Source organism: Antedon bifida, chromosome 4, assembly GCF_963402885.1.
Source record: "Antedon bifida chromosome 4, ecAntBifi1.1, whole genome shotgun sequence".
Lineage (NCBI taxonomy): Eukaryota > Metazoa > Echinodermata > Crinoidea > Comatulida > Antedonidae > Antedon > Antedon bifida.
In genome coordinates, this window is record NC_136229.1 from 29,666,032 (window position 1) to 29,686,715 (window position 20,684).

General features: G+C 32.3%; 1 protein-coding gene across 1 annotated transcript in view; it reads right to left on the reverse strand.

Moving 5' to 3' along the window:
- LOC144839321 (uncharacterized) overlaps positions 1-17,839 on the reverse strand; it is a 46,902-nt gene extending 29,063 nt beyond the window's left edge. The window contains exons 1-15 of the mRNA XM_078694635.1: positions 17,622-17,839; positions 16,244-16,450; positions 14,353-14,532; positions 12,390-12,452; positions 10,664-10,942; positions 10,089-10,337; positions 9,492-9,746; positions 8,488-8,733; positions 7,581-7,865; positions 6,717-6,971; positions 5,821-6,105; positions 2,826-2,954; positions 2,019-2,173; positions 1,582-1,777; positions 203-1,321 (exon numbers count right to left, since the gene is read on the reverse strand). Coding sequence (XP_078550761.1) covers positions 203-1,321; positions 1,582-1,777; positions 2,019-2,173; positions 2,826-2,954; positions 5,821-6,105; positions 6,717-6,971; positions 7,581-7,865; positions 8,488-8,733; positions 9,492-9,746; positions 10,089-10,337; positions 10,664-10,942; positions 12,390-12,452; positions 14,353-14,532; positions 16,244-16,450; positions 17,622-17,682 — 3,964 coding nt within the window. The 5' untranslated portion in view covers positions 17,683-17,839. The remainder of the gene's footprint in view (positions 1-202; positions 1,322-1,581; positions 1,778-2,018; positions 2,174-2,825; positions 2,955-5,820; positions 6,106-6,716; positions 6,972-7,580; positions 7,866-8,487; positions 8,734-9,491; positions 9,747-10,088; positions 10,338-10,663; positions 10,943-12,389; positions 12,453-14,352; positions 14,533-16,243; positions 16,451-17,621) is intronic.
- Between the last annotated feature and the right edge of the window lie 2,845 nt (positions 17,840-20,684).

Sequence of the window (20,684 nt, forward strand, 5' to 3'; positions counted from 1 at the left end):
GAGATTTTGGCTAATAATAGTCTTGGCTAGTATACTCTAATGTAAGGCGTGTTTCGCAGTGTGTGTAAGGGTTTGTGATACAGTTTGTGTGTGTGTGTGTGTTGATCCAATGATCATTAAGAGCTATTATTATATTTATTGATGACATTAAATGACAGTTTTACATGAAAAAAAAAACCGGTTTAAACTAAAAAAAAATTACCATCTTCACAATACTCTCCAGTAAACCCACGAAGACAATCACATTGATAAAGAGCTTGAGACAGTGCAGTACATATCGCTCCATTTTGACATAAATTCTCAAAACATACATTAACATTAGTTTCGCACCGGTCTCCAGCAAACCCAAGTTGACACAGACATGTGTAATCATTGACACCGTCGATACAATTACCATTGTTTAAACATGGCAAGCTTGAGCATTCCTGGATGTTTGTTTCACATTCGCTTCCAGAATATCCAGGACTACAAGTACAGGTATACAAGTTGATACCATCAAAACATTGTCCTCCATTTTGACACGGATTTGACGCACAATCATTGATGTTTACTTCGCAAAATGTTCCAGTCCATCCAGACACACAAGCACAGATATATTGATTTGTTTGGTCAATGCATGTAGCACCATTCTGACATAGTGAATTTTGACAATTATCAATGTTTACCTCACAAGTATTTCCAGTATATCCAACCATACATATACAACTATATCCATTACTGTTTACAGTACATGTCGCACCATTTAAACATGGATTACTTCCACACGGGTCACCGATATTGTTCTCACATCGATCACCACTATATCCACTTGGACAGGTGCAGTGTCCAGCACCAGTACTATCAGTGGCACATGTTTTCGCACAACAGATTTCACAGTTTAGTCCAATGAAATTTGGATCACATAAACAGACATAACCACTGGGAAAGTTGATGCATGTTCCGCCATTAAAACATGTGGCAGTTGAACACTGTGTTGGTACTTCACAGTTTCGTCCGTCCCAACCGAACGCACATTCACAGGTGTACATTCCAGTACCTTCAATACAAGTAGCCCCGTTCAGACACGGACCACTTGCACACTCGTCTGTATCAATCTCGCAATCTTTACCTGTGTATCCACTAAGACATACGCACATGTAATCGTTACTATTAAGTTCATAGCAAGTTGCTTCATTTTGACACGGGTTACTAATGCACTCTTCTAGTTCTGTTTCGCAATTTGTGCCAGTAAACCCAGGACTGCATTCACATTGATATGCATTAATTTGATCAATGCAAGTGGCTCCATTGAGGCATGGTGCAGTAGCACATTCATCTTTATCTAAAACAACATGCAAAATACAAATTGAAGCTATCTTCTTCCAAATAAATACCTCTTATCAAAGACCATCGTATGTGTGTGTGTTGATCCAATGATCAATAAGAGCTATATAAAGCTATGCATACACTATCAAACTAGTTTGACACATATGGTAGTAAAAATAATATGACACCGTCATGTCCAGTGGCCACATCACATTTTTTGTCACATAATGTTTGATAGTGTATACAGAGTTATATAAGATTGTAAATATAACATACCTGCAACAGTAAATGTTATATTAAAACCTACACCTGGGATGTTTATGTCAGTTTCGAAAAAAAACCATACATCACTTCCTTGTATCACAAACTCATAAGGTACTAGATCACTTCTATCACCATCCAGCTCCACTCTATCAGCTTGAGAAAAAGAAGCTATATATCCAGGTCCATATATAAGAAAATCTTTATCCGCCTAATAAACAAAGACAAATTTATAACAACAATCGTTAAAAAGACTGTACACTGTTTTTAAGATACAGTATATTGTCCGAACATTGACGAGAAATGCTAAAAAAGCCTAAAGCCTTGTCTACACTATCAAACTGTGATGTGCTCATGTTATATTATATTATAAGGTATTTTATATATAATTCTTTTATTACAGATAAACGTTTTAAGAGATTTAGATATAAACATTTCATTTTAAAAATTACCTCTGTATTGAATACGTTCACTGTAAAGGTTATTGAACGTGCACCGTGTATACGAACAATATAGTGACAACTATGTCGGTTATCATACATGTTCGGAAAATTTGGTGACGTGAGTTCGCCTGGTGCAGAAAAATAGTTGTTGCCACAGCTTCGCCCTGAAAGTTTAATTTTAAGTTTTGTTTGTAAAAAAATGTATCAATAATGACAGATTTGTATCTTTCAATCACATTGATTTTATATCAAAACAATTAAAGATGTATATGCCATTTTAATGTAACGTAATAGTTATCCAATTTGACAAAAATTGGATCTAAAAATGTATTTACCTGAATTTAAACCAAAGAAATGGTCAAATTGGCTGCCGGCCAATGGGTTTTTGATTGAATTTAACCATTTATTTTGTCATTTTACAAGTGAAAACATTTTTTTTTCTACGGAAGTGTGATTTGCATTTTTCATGTTTGGTCATGGGCCATAATATATCTTTAAAGAAAAGTCATCTTTTAATTAAATTTACATTTCATTTCATTTTTCTTGGCTCCAGATGTCTCCATAAAAACACACACAACCAGGTAGAGACAGGATTCCTAAAAAGTTAACCTGATCACCATCTAGTAGGTCTGCTATTACACTGATTGGGTAAAAAAACCATTTACGTAATCAGTACAGAATCTCTCATTTATTTTGGTAGTCCCTTCCATCCACAAGGAAATATGTATTATGTTAAAGAACTTTCCCGCGCAAAAGGGTGCACAAATGTTTCATCTATCGAAATTAGGAGATGACGGTATATTGATTCAGACTTACGTGTGTCTGTCTCGCAGTTCTGACCAGCAAAATCATCAACACACTGGCATGTGTACGATCCAGATCCTCCATCACCGACACATGGAGCACCATTCAGACAGGGATTATCATTATCTGGACATGGTGGATCTAAAAGTGAGGAAATTTGTAAGAATAGATAATAAACAAATAATAAAAAAACTAATACATGTACTTATCCCCTTCGGAAAATACTTATTTGAGATTGCTCTTAAATTAATTCCATAATTTACCATCTGCAACATGGCACTTTGTGACGACTATGCGGTAATATGATTAATGAAAAATTATTCAAACTGCACAGCAAAATAAAGCAAGGGCATTTGCCTGGGAGTGAACAAAGTGAATGCTTAAACAGTTAAGAAACGAATTGGATAAGCAAAAAGAATTTTGTAAACAAGGTGCATTTAAATAGAAATAGGATAGGCCTAGTAAGCTACCGTAAAATCTTATAATTGTAACCCTGTGTTATTATTCTTTGATTGTTTTTTAGGGTGGGTTACTATTAGAAGAGGGGTTACTATTAGAGTAGTGGGTTACTATTACTAATCTTAAATTAGGCACCTGAAAATAGTAATCCATCCCCAACGTTTCCGGTCAGCAACTCATAGCAAAATAATAAAACAGTACAAATAAACAACTTTGGTTGAACTGTAACTTTATTTTATAAACTCAAAAACACTCAATCCTCTCCCACTCCTGTGATCAACATGCATTATCTCTTTATTTTCAAAATACAGCTGCATCATAAGTTTTTGTGACTCTAATAGTAACACCCATGGGTTACTATTAGAGTAGTGGGTTATTATTATAGATTGACTTATAAGGTGGGTTACTATTAGAAGAGGGGTTACTATTAGAGTGTGGGTTACTATTAAAAAACGAGAAACAGTAACCCAAAGCGCCATCATTTACCACAAAGAGCGTGCGCGACACATGATGGGAAGGAAATGGGAGCACATGTCATGTACGTACAGGATTTGATTTTTTTCTTCCCCAAATCCTTTTCTATGCAAGGCAATCGCCGCAAAAAATACAAAAGAAAAACAAAGAACGTACTTTCACAAACGAACGATCTAAATAAAAACAAAGAACGTACTTTCACAAACGAACAACCTACTTTCACAAACGAACGAACAAAGTACTTTCACAAACCAACAACCAACCTTTTACGCGAACAACGTATTTTGTACAATGAACAATTACGTACATTTATAAACAATGTAGTTTTACAAATGACCTTTCCAGACGGACAACCTGTTTTACCAAACGATGTAGATTGCCAAATGAACTAAGGACGTCTATTTTCTAAGTCGGGTATAAAAAAATACGGTCATTTTAAAATTCGGAAAAATTAAAAATTAAACAAGCAACTATACAAACATGGACGAAGAGGATCTAACCAGGATACGTCTACGAAGCTAGACCTAATGCAAACTCTGTCATAAAGACAATTCGTAATTATCTATTACATTTATTATTAATAGGGTCTAGACTAAGAGAAAAAATAAACTGTCGAGTGCCATTGCAAACTAGCAGTTCAAATAATGTACCGCTCTCTCTCTCCGCCGGCTGTGCACACATGTTATATGTGGTCGCGCCCGCCGCTGCCGGCGATGTAGGGACGTACTATGACGTTAGTGTGGGAGGATAGGATGTTACGACGAAAACTCAATGTGTCATTGGCTAGTAGTTAGTATAAAGTTAGTAGTATATAGGTATTTATACTATAATGTTTGATTTCTAAAATAAAATACTGTGGTAATATTTAACAATCTACATGCAGGGTTGCCAGAGGCATTTTAAAAAAAATTATTTATTAGTAAAAACATTTCCTAATGTTTTATTTAAATTCAGCTGTGTAATGTAATTATAAATTCTGTAATTCCTAGTTTTTAATTTTCAACGTTATATCCTTTGAATAAATTATACCAGATTGTTGTAATTGGTAATCTTTGCAACATATTATTTTGCAGCTCTTCTTTCATGTTTTACTTCTTCCATTTGCTGACCTAGGCAGATCCTCAACATTTTACTGATTTTATCTATTTTTGTGTTAGGTTGCCATGAGAAAAACCAATTTCAAATCTTTCGTTAATGAACTATTTGACAATAAAGTTATCTTGTATCCTTCCCCCATTCACCAAATTACTTTGTTTTCGCTACCACCCCCAGACAATAGACGGATTCAATGGAGGGGAGGGGGGTCTCCTCAAGGTCCCCCTAAATTATTATAATTACAATGCAAGAGAATGACATAATGTTAAGTTACAGAACTTTATTTAATAAGGCCCTCACTACCACACATCCCCTAACTATTTCAAATCCTGGATTTAGCACTTCTCCTTCTCAAAATTAACCAATCAAAGTGCCACATATGCCACAAAATTGAAGCCCTGATGTTTAATACTATGCGAAATGCATTTTACCGTTTGTTTATTTAAAAGTTTTGGATGGTCCATTTCATTTAGGTCAGTAATTGAACTATCAATATTTATATTAAATATTGTTTTAACTTTGGCAGTAAAGCTTGTAAATTATATTGGTCAGTTGACCGTTTTTGGACATCAAGGTTATAATTCTACATTGCTATTAACTTTCACACCAGTCCTACCCTATTTCACTTATATTCCCAGTTTCCTGGACTTCTTGCATCACCCATGAGGACGATCAAAGTATATTCAGAATAGAATTCTGTTACTGTGATTGCTGGATTCAGAAGAAGTATTATGCAATAAATTATTTATTGTATTTGTGAAAACTTGAGATTTTAATAGTTCTTATCAATTAAGTAGTTTTTATTTAAAGTTATGCATAGAAACAGTTAAGATATTGTAGAGGATGTTATACGAATTTAAATGTGTTGATTATTAGCAGGCATGCCTTATTTTTTACCTTTCACAAGATCAAATTTCAACTGTGAGTAGTAGGATTTAGTAGAAGTAAGTTTGGGGAAATGTTTTAGTGTTATGTTTACCTTCAACATTGAGACCAAAGTTACAGGTGTCAATATTGCCAGAAGAATCAGTTGCTGTAAAGGTGATTGTGTGAGTACCGCTTGGTATCATGTCACCTGATTCATATGATGATGACACTACAGTCACTGTTCCATTACTATTATCACTTGTCACAGGAGGATCCCAGGTGACAGTGGCATTTGGACTGCCTTCATCTGTTCTGACACTTACTAGTCCATTATCTAATCCAATATAATTGTTTGAAGTGACATTTGTTGGGCAGGTAATCATTGGACGTTTGTTATCTAGAATATAAATAAACATAATGTTCTGTAAGAGAAGCATATTTTTTCAATAAAGATATGTGGAAAGATATTTTAACTGAGAAAAGCAAATTTTTTAAAATTTAAAGCAACATCAGATAAACTATCAATGCTTATGATTTCATTTCTAGTGACAAACAGCATCAAAATACTATTTTTAATTGATTTAAAACTTAATTAAAAACTATGTAAATTCAATTTGTTAAGTTATGATTTAAATAGGATAAAAAATGATTGTCATATCTTTAAAAATGCAAAGTTGTGTGTGAGTAGATAGTGAAGCGTGTGACTGATCATGTTGATTATTCAAACAATTAGTGTGCGTGCAAATAATTCTAATACTAAATGTTGAAATTTATTATTTGAACATTTTCCAGGATAGAGAATGCATGTTTCAAAATCCTGTTTTGTTAACTAGAACCCACTGTACTCCTCAAATTAAACATTACCTGATGATAATCATAATTACTACTACTACTATGTAGATTTGCACCATGTAGTAAGTTTATTGGTCAACTCTGTCTAACGTAACTGTACAGGTTACTCAATTGTCAGTGCACGTACGTCAGAGTTGAACAAAACGTATTTCCTACCTTCAACAGTGATAACAAAAACACAGCTGTCATTGAAGTTACCAGATGAATCCGAGACATTGTACTGGACTGTTGTGTCACCAATTGGAAACATAATATTACCAGAAGTGTAGTTTGATTCTAGCTCAATAATTTCTCCAGAGTTATCAGTAGCTGTAGGTTCAACCCATGTGACATTGATTGCAAATGCCTCACCAGTCGCTGTGTTAACAGTCATATCCATTGGACAATTGATGATATCTGGAGCTTCTTGATCTAAACGTTAATGAATTTTAAATGAACTGTGCAAAATTCATAATATAACCTAAATATAAAACCATTAGGAAATTTGTAATCTGCCAAATAGACAGAACAATAAAATATGTTTATATCTAAAAACAGAATAGCATTGATGTACGAAACTTCTAAAAAAAAAATATGCAAAAAAAACTTTCCAAGCATGTTTAAATGTTTGTTCAACTAAATGACATAACATATATATAATATAAGATATATGAAAGAAAAACGATAAACCCTAAATAATTTATATTTTTAACTAAACAAAGTCGATTTTAACTCTTCAACGGGTGATCAATACCTACAGTACAAACAATATTGTTAAATTTTGTCAGATTATTATCTAATTTGAATGAGATAATTATCGGTTAACTTTTAATTTAACCGAGCGGCCTTTAATTAGGTTTTTCCGGAAACGCAACGTCAAATATATCAAACAAATAGTAAAAGATAACTGTTATTCATTAGTTGTCTTTTGATTTGAAATGTTAAACTTAAATAGTATTCACATTAGGCTACATCAACCATATGTTTTATTTGGTTGTTAATGATACTTTTACTAGATTCATAAATAAAGCTTTTATATACCTTCAATCTTGATGTTAAATTCACATGTGTCAATATTACCAGAAGAATCAGTTGCTGTAAAGGTGATTGTGTGAGTACCGATTGGTATCATGTCACCTGACTCGTGTGACGATGACACCACAGTCACTGTTGCATTACTATTGTCACTTGCCAAAGGAGGATCCCATGTGACAGTGGCATTTGGACTTCCTTCATCTGTGCTAACACCAACTAGTCCATTATCTTCTCTAATATAATTGTTTGAAGTTATATTTTTTGGGCATTCAATCATTGGACGTTCATTATCTATTAATGAAAATATAAGACATAGTCTTAAGGAAAACAATAAACATCAATAAAAGTATGTAGTGAGAGAAACATACTCAAACAACATGGATACAAATGTTACAATGTGAGAAATTGAATTAGAGGCAAAACCTATTTCAAGCGCCGGCAAATATGAAAACATAATTTAAACATGAAATGATTAAGAAATTGAACATTCAAGTTTCAGCTCGCATAATATACGATTTACATAGGACACTAGGCATAATGTTTTAACACAACACTACGTAGCATGTGAAAGGCAGAGCTGGAAAGCTGATATCCCAACGGAAGTGAAGAATTGTAGAAAAGAAAACGAAACTTTTGGATACATACAAATATTTTTTTTTTATTCATATTTCATACAGAGAAACACAAAAAAAAAAAAAGACGTGTCTATGACCAGCAGTAAAAAGATTAACATTACAATAAATAAATTACATACAAATAGTTGATCAATTAACAGAGAACTTATATTGCATACACAACGTTTAAAAGTACTTCCCGATTTTATTATGTAAATATTAATTTGAATGTTACTATTCACAATTAACAAATCAAGTGGGTCTACATTAGCTTTATTATTTTCAGAAAAACAACTTACCTTCAACTGTTACAATAAATGAACAGATAGCAGTATTTATTTGTGGATAGTCAAATGCTGTGTATATCACCAGGCTATCGCCTATTGGGAATATACTTCCTGATGTAATGATATTTATAAAAAATCTGGTGCCAGAATTGTCAGTTGCTGTGGGTTCTATCCAAGACACATTAGCAGTTGGTAATCCGTTAGTAGTGTTTACTGTTGTATCGTTTGGACAATTTTTGATAATTGGATCTTCGTTATCTGATATAATAAAAAATATCAACTAGAGACACTTGTTCAATAGAACATGAACCCAGTCAGCAGAATTTCCGATTAGTAAATTGTGTGGTAAATTAACAAGGAAAAAAAGTACTATTTTATGAAAATGCATTTATGAAAAAGAAATTAATGGTAGTCCTACTATGTGTTTGTAACAGAAGTATATTGTTTGAATCAATCAACTGTTAACATGCTAATTTTAACCTGTTTTTTGTATAACTGCATCTTCCTGAGTGGTCTAACTTTATAGTTGTACCAAAGCATTAGCCTATTTCAGGATCATTTTAGTATTGCGCCTCACTCTTCTAAAAATAATACTAAACTACCCTTTTCTTGACCTATGACCTTAAATCTCAGAACACCCCATAAACTAGACATTATTACCATTACGTAACCTTTGAAGCCCCGTAAATGGTCATAAATTGGTCATACTTCAGAAAAAAATGAAAATCAGAATCAAAATGTTGGCGGAAAGAAAGAATTGTACAGATACAAAATACAGTCAAGGCACTGATGGTAAAGAACAAAGAAATAGATACAGGTAAAGATCAAACATGTTTTAATACAGTTACATGATATATGTTTATTATATAATTTGCCCTCTTCACTAAAATTAAAAATGAACATACAATATATTATGTGGACAAACTATAACATACAAGATGCCGCCACTATATTTTTGATAAACAACGTTTGCTAAATTTAAATTATCTACCTACAGTAGTGTGATAAAAACCTACCTTCAACAGTGATTACAAAACTGCATCTTTCATTGTAGTTGCCAAATGAATCTGATACATTGTACTGGACTGTTGTGTCGCCAATTGGAAACATATTATCACCGGAAGTGTAGTCTGCTACTGGTACAGCAGTCTCTCCAGAGTTATCAGTAGCTGTTGGTTCAACCCATGTGACATTGATTGCAAATGCCTCACCAGTTGTTGTGTTAACAGTCATATTCATTGGACAATTGATAAAATCTGGAGATTCTAGATCTATAAATGATAACAAGTATTATTATTATTTAATACTGGATATACTGAATCAAATTGTGAACAGTTATGAACTATTATCACAACATATGTTACGCTGCTCCTATTAGGTAGACATTGCGTATGGTTACATGACTCTCGGTTGTCCGATAGTCTGTCATCTTCTAACATGGCCATATACATGGCTGCAGTCGCGTGCTCAAGTTAGTGTTTACCGACCGACCGACCAATCGACCGACCGACCAATCGACCGACATAGTGAGCTGTAGATGTTTAGTTTAATTGCATAATGGTTACCAAGCAACAATGCTGCAATGCAATAAGATTCTTTAACATAATGCTTACCACTAACAGCAACAGTAAAGTTGCATGTTACGGCATTGCCCGAACTATCAACTGCATCATATATAACAACAGTGCTACCAATATCAAATAGATTATTTCCAGGATTGTAAGTGGACGTTGTTGTTGCATCTTCTCCAGAATTGTCATACACGATTGGTTCAGTCCAGGTGACATTAACTGCTTGATTTAAACCATCTGATGTAGTAGTTGTAATATCAGGGGGACATACCAAGTCAGGATTCTCATTATCTATTATTAATACAGAAAAAATACAGGAATTAAAGGTTCAATTATATATTACAATTATCATCTAAATATCAATTTTATTAGTTAGTTATTTTTGTTTATGTTATGTGATGTTATGTTACAGAGCAATCGGTTATAAAATAATTTATGAGGCCCAAACCAATCATATTTGCAATTTTGACTCATCCTGTGAAAAATTCAAGATGAAGTTTTATCGGTAAAATACAAATTTTAAACAGAAATATAAAAACATTTGACTATAACCAACAATAATCAAGTACATTAATTACATCACTAATACTATTCATGAAAACAAATTAATATTTTACCTACAACCTGAAGACCAAAGTCACATGTATCAATATTACCAGAAGAATCAGTTGCTGTAAAGGTAATTGTGTGAATACCAATTGGTATCATGTCACCTGACTCATATGGTGATGAGACAACAGTCACTGTTCCATTGCCACTTGTCACAGGAGGATCCCACGTGACTGTTGCATTTGGACTTCCTTCATCTGTGCTAACACCTATTAGTCCATTTCCTTCTCCAAAATAATTGTTTGAAGTTATATTTGTTGGGCATTCAATCACTGGGCTGTTATTATCTATTAATGAAATGCAATAAAACATATTAGCGTGTCTAGATTGAAACATTGAATAGTATGTGTAATACAAACATTTTTAAAAAGACGGTTTGATCTTTCTATGGTAATACAATTATAACTATTTATAAATTTAAGAAATACAGACGTATTGTTAGTAGGCATATTAGTAGGCATATTAGTAGGCATAATAGTCAATATTTAAATAGTACTACTCTTTTTTTGGAATTAGACATACTTAGGCATCAATGTTGCCTTTACGTATTATAGATGAATATTAATAGATGCTAAACTTCTTAGAATTTTGGTAAAAAAACGTTCTGAAAATGTAAAATTTCACATAAAAAATCAATGTTTGTAGCTGAAGAGGAATTAATTTTTCGTATATGTGAATGCTCTTTTTATTTTTTTAAAAGATTGATATAGATAGATATATAACAGTTATGATCATAACATGTATGCCCTATCAGTGGCGAGAAAGAATGAAAGAGAGGGCGTGCTGGAAGAGAGGCAGACCGGATCGGATTGAATTGTACTTACACATTCCCACAGACAGATTTGTCATTACATTGCAGTTTATGTGTATTTTTTGTACAAATAGATTCATTTGTTAATGCAATTTGATTTCGATTGATTTGAAGTTGTTACACTTAAACTTCGTGGCACATTCATTTACAGACATTTAAATGTCCAATATCGTTCAAGCTTTAGTAGACCCTTGATCCCAGTGACAGGTGACTGATTATCACCTGATTGCTTGCCTTGAAATCATTGTAAAGGAACTTTATCTTCAAACACAATGCCTTTGGAATCTAACAATATATTGTCGATAAAGTACATACTGTAGGCCTATAGTTACTAAGAAACGTCACATGGCTTTTTAGTTTTTTTATTTGATTATAACGTTGAAATCACAAACCAAGCTATATAATAATAGTAGTCAATGTACAATCGATAGGGGTAGTCATATTTGTGCATAATTTCTTTACATAATAATTTATTAAATGCTAATATAACAAAAATAGAAATAGAAATTCATACAATGAAGAGATGGATTTTTTTGTAGCAAACAAGGGTTACTAATTTAACTCAAGTAGATATAGGCTGAAAAATTGAAGAAGTGCAACGAAAGAAACATTCATAATTATGTCCAGGTGTGCATGTCTTAAAATAGTGTTAATGAATTACCCAAGTAACATTTTAGAACAGTGGTTGTTTTGTGTGGTTTTGATGCATTATGAAATCATATCATGCACCTAAACAATTTATTTAAAAGTGAACTACAGTAAATGTAATACTGTTGTTGTAAATGTGAAAAAAAAATTCATATTAACGTTGGGGCGGCTAATTTCTTCATCTTAACTGTTTTCAGTATTATCGTCGGCCAGTTTTATTTTTACCGCAGCAAACTGCAGCATATGCTGTTATAAAAATAAATGATGAAACTCACCATTACAAGGTGGAAACTGAATAGCTGAAGCAGTCAGGTTACCTTCACAAGGCAAAAGAGAATCTGAAAAAATTTGTAATTTGTTAATTACTAACTAACATTCACAACTTATTATTTTTTTTAAATGTATAAAAATTACTCTTACACAGTATACAGCACCATCTTAGCTTGGAGAATGCAAACCGTACACTTTCTGTGTGTTTTTAATGAAAAAATTATCAATTATATTGTTTGTCGTCTTGTATCGCATACCTCCAATTCAGGAATTGCAATGTACTATATAATCTTAACTATGCTTTATTTATAAGCCATATTAGATTGTATTACATCTCTGTTGTTATTATTGGCATATTAAGCAGTTTATTCTCTTCAAAATGTCTTTTTTATGTATAGTGATGTAATCCATTTTTGTTATTGCCCAAAGAAGGATAAATAATAATATATTTAATTTAATAAATTCATATCAATAAAGAGCGTTGGCGCCCTAAATTCAGGGAACGTAGGTAGGCTTTAAAAACAAAATTATAATTTTTAAATAAAATTAAGTATCCCAAAAGCAATTGAAATAATTACAATTCTATACATTTCTATCAAGAGATAATAACATTATCAATATTTCTTTTTTTCTTTTTTTATATTCGTTTTTAGTATTTTTATTTTTTTTATCTGAAAACAAATAATTCGTATAGGTTCGGCCTTTATTTTGTAGGATGTGTTACGCAAACATAACGTTTTATTTTTCTAAAGTAGATAGTTGCTATTATTAATTACTAGCAATTATACCCGCCCCAGGGCGGGTTTCAAAATTAATTTAAAGTCTTCTCAGTACATAACAACCGACTCCTGTATCTCCCTATACTCACCAACCCCCACCCCTCTTCAATAACACCCAACACTCTTTTATTTTAAACAAATTCTTCCCACGACAATTTAAATATCTAATTTTGGTATTGCGGCCTCCTTAGTCTTCTTTCTCCTCTGACCATCCCAGCCACAATTAACTAACCTTAACTCTACTACAGGACAGTTCAAATGTAGTAATTTTTCCTTGTACAATTCCAATCATATACTTCATTACGCCAGTTCTTCCACTCCCCCTCCTCCCCTCCTCCCTCCCAAAACACCCCAGATACTGGGTGATGTGTTTAGACGGTTCCAGTACTAATAATGTTAGCCATCACTCTCAACCAATAATCCCTCAGTGGCAGTGTTCAAATGTAGTTTAAAACATTCCCAGTACAGTTTCAGTCATGGTGATAGGCCTACATCCCCACCCCAAACTCCCAGCCCCTTCCCAGTGATAATTAAAATACTTTAACAATTTTCCTATCACAATTTGAGAGCCTACCACCTCTAGCCTAAGCAAAATCCCCACTATCCCCTGAACCCAAACTCTCACACCCTATCTCCCAATCCCCCTCTTCCACCAAATGCCCAGACTTTTTGAAATGTAGTTTAAAACCTTCCCGGTACAATTGCGATCATTTTGATACCCCATATGTATGATTACATGCAGAAACAGAAATTTGTATAATGAACAAACATCGAAAGTGGGAAAAAGTGGGCCATTTTGACCACATTTTGGCCCCTAACTTGGATCCTAGATGGCGGATGATGTTCAAATATAGCTTAGAACATTCCCGGTACAATTTCGGTCATTTTGATACCCCATATGTAAGATTACGTGCAGTAACAAAAATTTGTATAACGAACAAACAAACAGACAGACAGACAGACGTACAAACTCTCTCACTTATAATATAGATATCGACTCGATTCTTTTTTTAATACGTGGGTTTTCATGGATTTATAGCACCGTGACCGATGAATAAATGCATAATATAATAATTATAATAATTGGGTGCGTTAAGCCTACAGACATTTTTATTTTCCTAAGTAGATAGTTTTATTAATTATATTGACTCAGCAACAGAAAGAACACTATTAATAACATTATTTTTACCTGTGCAGTATCCCGTTGAAGTTCCAGGAGTGTCAGTAAAAAGATGAACAAAATATAGATCATTGTTTACAGTTGAACAAGCAAGAAGGGAAATTGGAACAGTGGAGGCACACGGATCTCCACTGATTTCTATGCAGCCAGTAACACTTTTGATTGGATCTCCTAGTGCTGGATATGTATCTATACAATCGATTAAAAAAAAGCATTACTGTGTCTTCTTCTTTTTGTTTACATAATGTAGAATTGCTAAAAACACATTGGGTATCAAACGTGTAAATGTACTGAAATGGTGGAGGACAGTATCGTATTACAGATAAAGAATATTTATGTGCTAAATGAAAATATTTCTCCATTCAACGACTACAAAACATTCATTATTTGTTTTATAACACATCTATTATCATAATTTAAACTTTAAGCATGTTTTGTCTCACAAAAACATGAAAAATTAAGATAAATACCATTAAATATAACTAAATTAACAGTGTCATGTCATAGAGATTTAACCAATCAATCAAATTACGAGGATATAATAAGGTATTTTTCTGAGCTGAAATGTATTATTGTATAACTATATATTTTTTTCTTAATTGATCAAATTGAATTGTATGGTATATTTTTGCTGTAGCTGGTAACGTTTTTTTTTTCAAACTTAAATCTTGTGTATAATAAATTTTTATTTCAGGAGTATTCGGTATTAAAACTAAAAAGGTACAATTATATTTTTAAAATACGTTCATTCATGGAAGAGTGTAATTTCACTCTTTAAAGATTCATCTATAAAAGTATAAATTTACATAAGGGCAAATTTTAGTAATTCGCTTAAGTATATAATTTCGATACTGATTTGTAATACCTACTGAAAACAAGTTTATTTTGGCGATTAAAACGAATTTAGGTAAGTAAACGGTTTGCCCCGAAAAGGGATGATTTTCCATTGCGGTTTTGTCTGTGGTTGTTGGTGCTGAAACATACCCGCAATAATACAATAACTTAAAATTGTAAATCCGTGACTATAACTACATTCAATACAAGTGGTTGCTGAACGGTTTCATTTACCCGAGGCCTACATATTGTCTAAAGGCATAGAATCATAACAGCTACGCCCTATAGGCTAGATACTATGTTATACCGCCTGTGTTTAGTGTGGTATAAAACTATCTGTATTACTGCAGTTTAAAAATATATTTTTAAAGGCGTGGCGTGGTGTAATAAACTATGCCAGTGTCATGCACTTCCACTATTTAAAATTTACAATGACAATAAGTTTTAGGCCTTAATACTCAAAATTCATCAAATGTGCAACTCAAAATAGATTCGTTTTTAAATTTGAATCATTATTTGACCTAATTCTGTGTCAAGTTTCTGTTTCGGAGGTAATTTTAATTGTACTTGATTACATATAGATCAGGGTGTATTCATTCGCTTCATGTGGTATTTTGGCCTAACCTTTTTAAGGGTTTAACTAAAAAATGATGCCTTTGAGTCATTGACCAAATGCATTTGTTGGTTTTCATTACACAAATTGAAACATAATTTTTGTTTAAACGCAAAGTTTCTAGAAGTAGGCCTACATTGATAACAAAAATATCTCACATAGTTTTCACAATTTTGGGGATTGCAGATACAGCCATTTTTTTAATTGTTTGTACTCAAGACAAATGTATTTGAGCTCTTAGTTTATTAAAGTAGAGAAATATTCATAGTACTGCGGTAAAGTATTGCGTACATGCCAGTTATTTATGCCGAAGTTTTATTACAGTAATCGAGAACAATGTGTGGCTACGATCTGGTTTAGATAAGCTTCAAGTCTAGTTAAAAATGACGATGATGATATAATGATTTATATTATATTGGACTCATTTTCTATAATAACAAACAGTTAACAAACCATCAATCCAAACTGGGAATAGAGTTCCACATTTAAAACTTCCAGGTGATGAGGTTGGCATTCTGATATCTATCCTATCACCCTCATTTCTCAGCTTGTACCAGCCATCTATTATAAAATCATCAGATATTGGAGACTCAGACGGCGGAGTGTCGTAAAGAATACTACGTTGCCACTCTGTAAGCAGCAGATCAGTATCACATGGGCCTAAGAATAATAAATTAAAGTCATTAAAAAATACAAACATAAATCGAGTCTATGTTTATTTTATATTTTTAATTAAACTAATTAGGAAACCACGCAATAATATTTTAAGATGTCAATTCCTCCTTCTATTTAGGTAAATTTGAGGATTATTTAAATCATCTTTATAATTTAAATTACAAATAATTAACTAATTTGTTTTTATTTATGAAATAATTTCAGCTTAATTCATTTTATTATTATTTTTTAAAACTTGAATTAAATCCAAGTCACTAAATATAGTTTATACAGTAACGCAAATTTTCCAAGAGTAATTAAGGACAGTCTAAGGCAGGCAAAATAATAATATTAACACAAATAGTGACATTCAATGTGTAATAGCAAACCTAAAAATGTATCGATCCCATACACATTATATGTATGTAACAACATATTATATAAACCTGACAGGCAGCAATGTATGATTATTGCCTAAATTTCTGCATCATTCCTACTCTATTTCAGTCCAATCACATCTGATAGACTAATAATAAACCCTTCCAGGCATATGTGTAACATGGCCTTCCAACAAATCCCAGGCAGTCAGACACCTCACAAACATCACCCACTCAGCACTATCCAAGACCACCACAACACAAACGCTCATAAACTCATTTATTTATAGCACAACTTCCAACATGCCCGTACATTACCTCACCGTTTTTTGATAATCCTACACGATCACCAAAATGTCAAACTGGTATCATAAACAGGGAAGAGTGAATTCCACCTATCATATCATGGAGTAATTATTATTACTCCACGATCATATCTAATGCGAACTAGTCGCCTCCTACCTATCATCTGTTGTTCCGTTTCAATTCGACAACATACACCTTATTGGGCAGTGTTATCTGAATTTTCTTTTGATAATTATAGGTTTACACACAATAGACAGCTTCCAAAAAAGTGGTAACGAGACAACATCAAGTAAAAAAATTATTGAAAATGTTCAGGTTTCTGATATTTGACAGGCATTGGAAATGCATTTATTCTTTAACTTTATTTTGCAGATCTAGCGGTAGAGGGAACTGTACCAGCAGCTTTCTAAACATAAATAATAATAATGATACCTCAAATCTTTACTGATCCAATGATTAATTCAGATACGAGTTTAAATAGATAACATACTCACTTTGGGAATTGACAAGATTATTCAGAAGTCCAAATATCACAATGAAAATCATTAATGACATTATACCTCTTAAGCAGCATTGATCATAAACAAACCCGAATTAAGATGTGTTCTATTTTCGTACAATACCAGATATCGACATTAATCTGTAGCGCTGTTTGAACAGGAAATAACCATGTAGAAAGCTTATGAACTTTGTTTGTTGTTTGAAATCATTTCTTCCGGCATGTACTTTTGTCCTAACCTAATTTGTTTCTTCTGTCATGCATGTACAGCATGCAATACATAATGCTTACAATTTCACACCTTTTGATTTTGAAAAGACAACCAAGCCTTCTATGAAACCATCTTTAAATAGTACAGTTCATTGCTCGCCCACTGTCAATAAGGAAATGTCTGACACGCAATTTCTCAAATGGAATTATGCAAGTCAGAGGGTACAGACACGGACCAATAAATTGTGTTTAGGGGAAGGGAATGTGGATATAAAAACGATACGTAATCATACCTATATTAATGAAATATAGGCATATACAATACAATTATTTATATCATATTAAAAAAGAAATCCAGTTAATGTGCAATATGCTTACCTTTAAAACCCATCGAGAGTGGATTATCTTAAAACTTTTTTTATGGATTCGTTTGGGTGTGATTTCCAATAATGAAAGTAAATTAAGGCACTGGGACTACTAGTCAAACAAGAAGCAAGATGGAATAATTAACTAAAGCTAACATTGTGAATTGTCTTCACAAATAAAAATCTTTAAATTATTCCTTATTGCCTCCAGAAAAGTTAGGTGTTGCTTACACGTTAATCATCACTGGGTTGTTGTTTCTGTAGCTATATTACTCCGGTATCATGACGATCTGTAATACACAATCACATATGAACATACCCTTTACCTAACCTACATGATAGGGCTACATGTTCTACGTAGGAGATGTTGTATTACCAAAAAGTCCTATGATACTGAGACAAATGGTCGTAGGCCTATGTAGAGACCCAGCTGAGAATAAAAATTATCGTGTAATGTACACAATGCCCATATACATTTAAGAATATGTAAAGTTCCACGAACTATTACAACAATTTGTTTCTATTGATTACAAACAGTTGACAGGAATATGCCCAATGGGCTTTTACCATAATATACTGTAAATATAGACGATAAAGTTATAGAAATATTCGTACAAAGAAGTCACGCAATTCAATACGGACAATGTATGTTCAACCATTTGAACTATTTTTCAAAGGGCCTCTCAATTTTGTATTATTATGGACACACTTTGAAAGAAGTTTTACCTTAGTTAATCAACTTTATCTGGTTCAAACTTTTAGGGATCTCTATGTCTGATCTGTTTGTCCGATTTACTAAAGTAACACAACATAAATGTAGTGAAATCAAACAAAGTGGCAGAATCAACGCAATTTAGTGTTCAATTGAAAATCGCTCATGCATGCACATTTTTATAACGTCATGTACACAGTTTAACACTAAGCCGACTGGTTGGCTGGCTTAGTGGTGTGGTACTGCGGCTAGGGTTCAATTCTCGATCAATTTTTTAAATTTGTTTTTATTCAAAAAATTGTATTTCATTGACCATCGTATTTATCCATCCTAACCACGGCGTAAGATTTAATATAGGCCTACAGAAATAACCGTAAGGATAGAAGGATATCTCAATTGATTGATTGACCATTACTAATATAAAAAGTAAAAGAGTATTATAAATAAAGTGCTTACCAACACCTTCCTGTGTATTCTACTAAAAATAAATTACAACAGCTCTCTACGTAAGCCTCTAAACTCTAGGCATCAGCTGGCTTTAGGCTTCAAAGTAAGCCTCTAAACAGTTCACTTCAAGCTTCTAAATATATCTCTTTGTTCTTGTCTTGTTCTTACGTAACAAGCAAACTAAATCAAGCATGATTAATTTGCATATACATTATACCACCTGATTTATAATTTAGCTAAAGAATACAGTGAAATGAATGAACGAGAATACATTATTCTAGTCATATTATTTAGACGTTTTGGAAGACTCAACAAGAAACTTGCAAAGGTAGACGCTGATATAAATTATTTATTATTTATTTATTTAAAGTATTTATATATATATATTATTATTAGTATATATATATTTTAAACTACAATTATATTTGCCTGCAATGGTATACTGATTTGCATTATTTACCAACAAGACGGCACGAATTTAATGTATCCAGACATATTGAAATGAATTAGTATCTACACAAATAAACCAAAAGTTTGGAAAGAAATAAGTGATAGTGGTTGTTGTAGTAAATTAAAAGAAAGTGGAATATTACACAATAAAGTGTTACCTGTTACCTATTGTTTATTTATCTTTTTTCGTCATTTTGTATTATGCGTGAACACGTGCAAAGACAAATATAACGTGCTATCTTAAATGTCATATCAAATAAAACAATTTCAATTGTGATGTAAACATATCAATTTAAAACAAGACTCTTCAGACACAACAGCTTCATATAATTATTTTATTATGGTATTCTATACTATTACCAGTTACATTCATTGTGTATTCTTTATATCACTGTGTAATAATGCTATTAGTAGTCCATTATCATGTGTTTTTATTGTTATTTTATTATTAGGCCTAATTATTTATTATTAATATATTTATTTGTATTAACTTTAAACATTTGGTATGCTAATTCAGTATCAATCTATCGCGGGATTCCTTTCTTACTGTTTAATAAACTTTTTAAATGCTAGTAATATATCGATTTAGTAATCTATCTATCTAATCTATCAAATTATTTGAAATGATGATAATAATATGGCAATAGCAGTTGTATTAGATTGTCCAATCAAATGTACCTAAAATCTGAATACATAATAATGATCATAATGTTAATACACATAAAAGTTAGAATTCTAGAATCATAAGGGCTTTCTTCACTTTTTTTTGTTTTATTTATTTAAAAAATATCAAACACGAAAAATTAAGTTTCAAATCAAAGATGATATTTGACACAAATATTAAAATATACACTATCTATATACATTATATTCG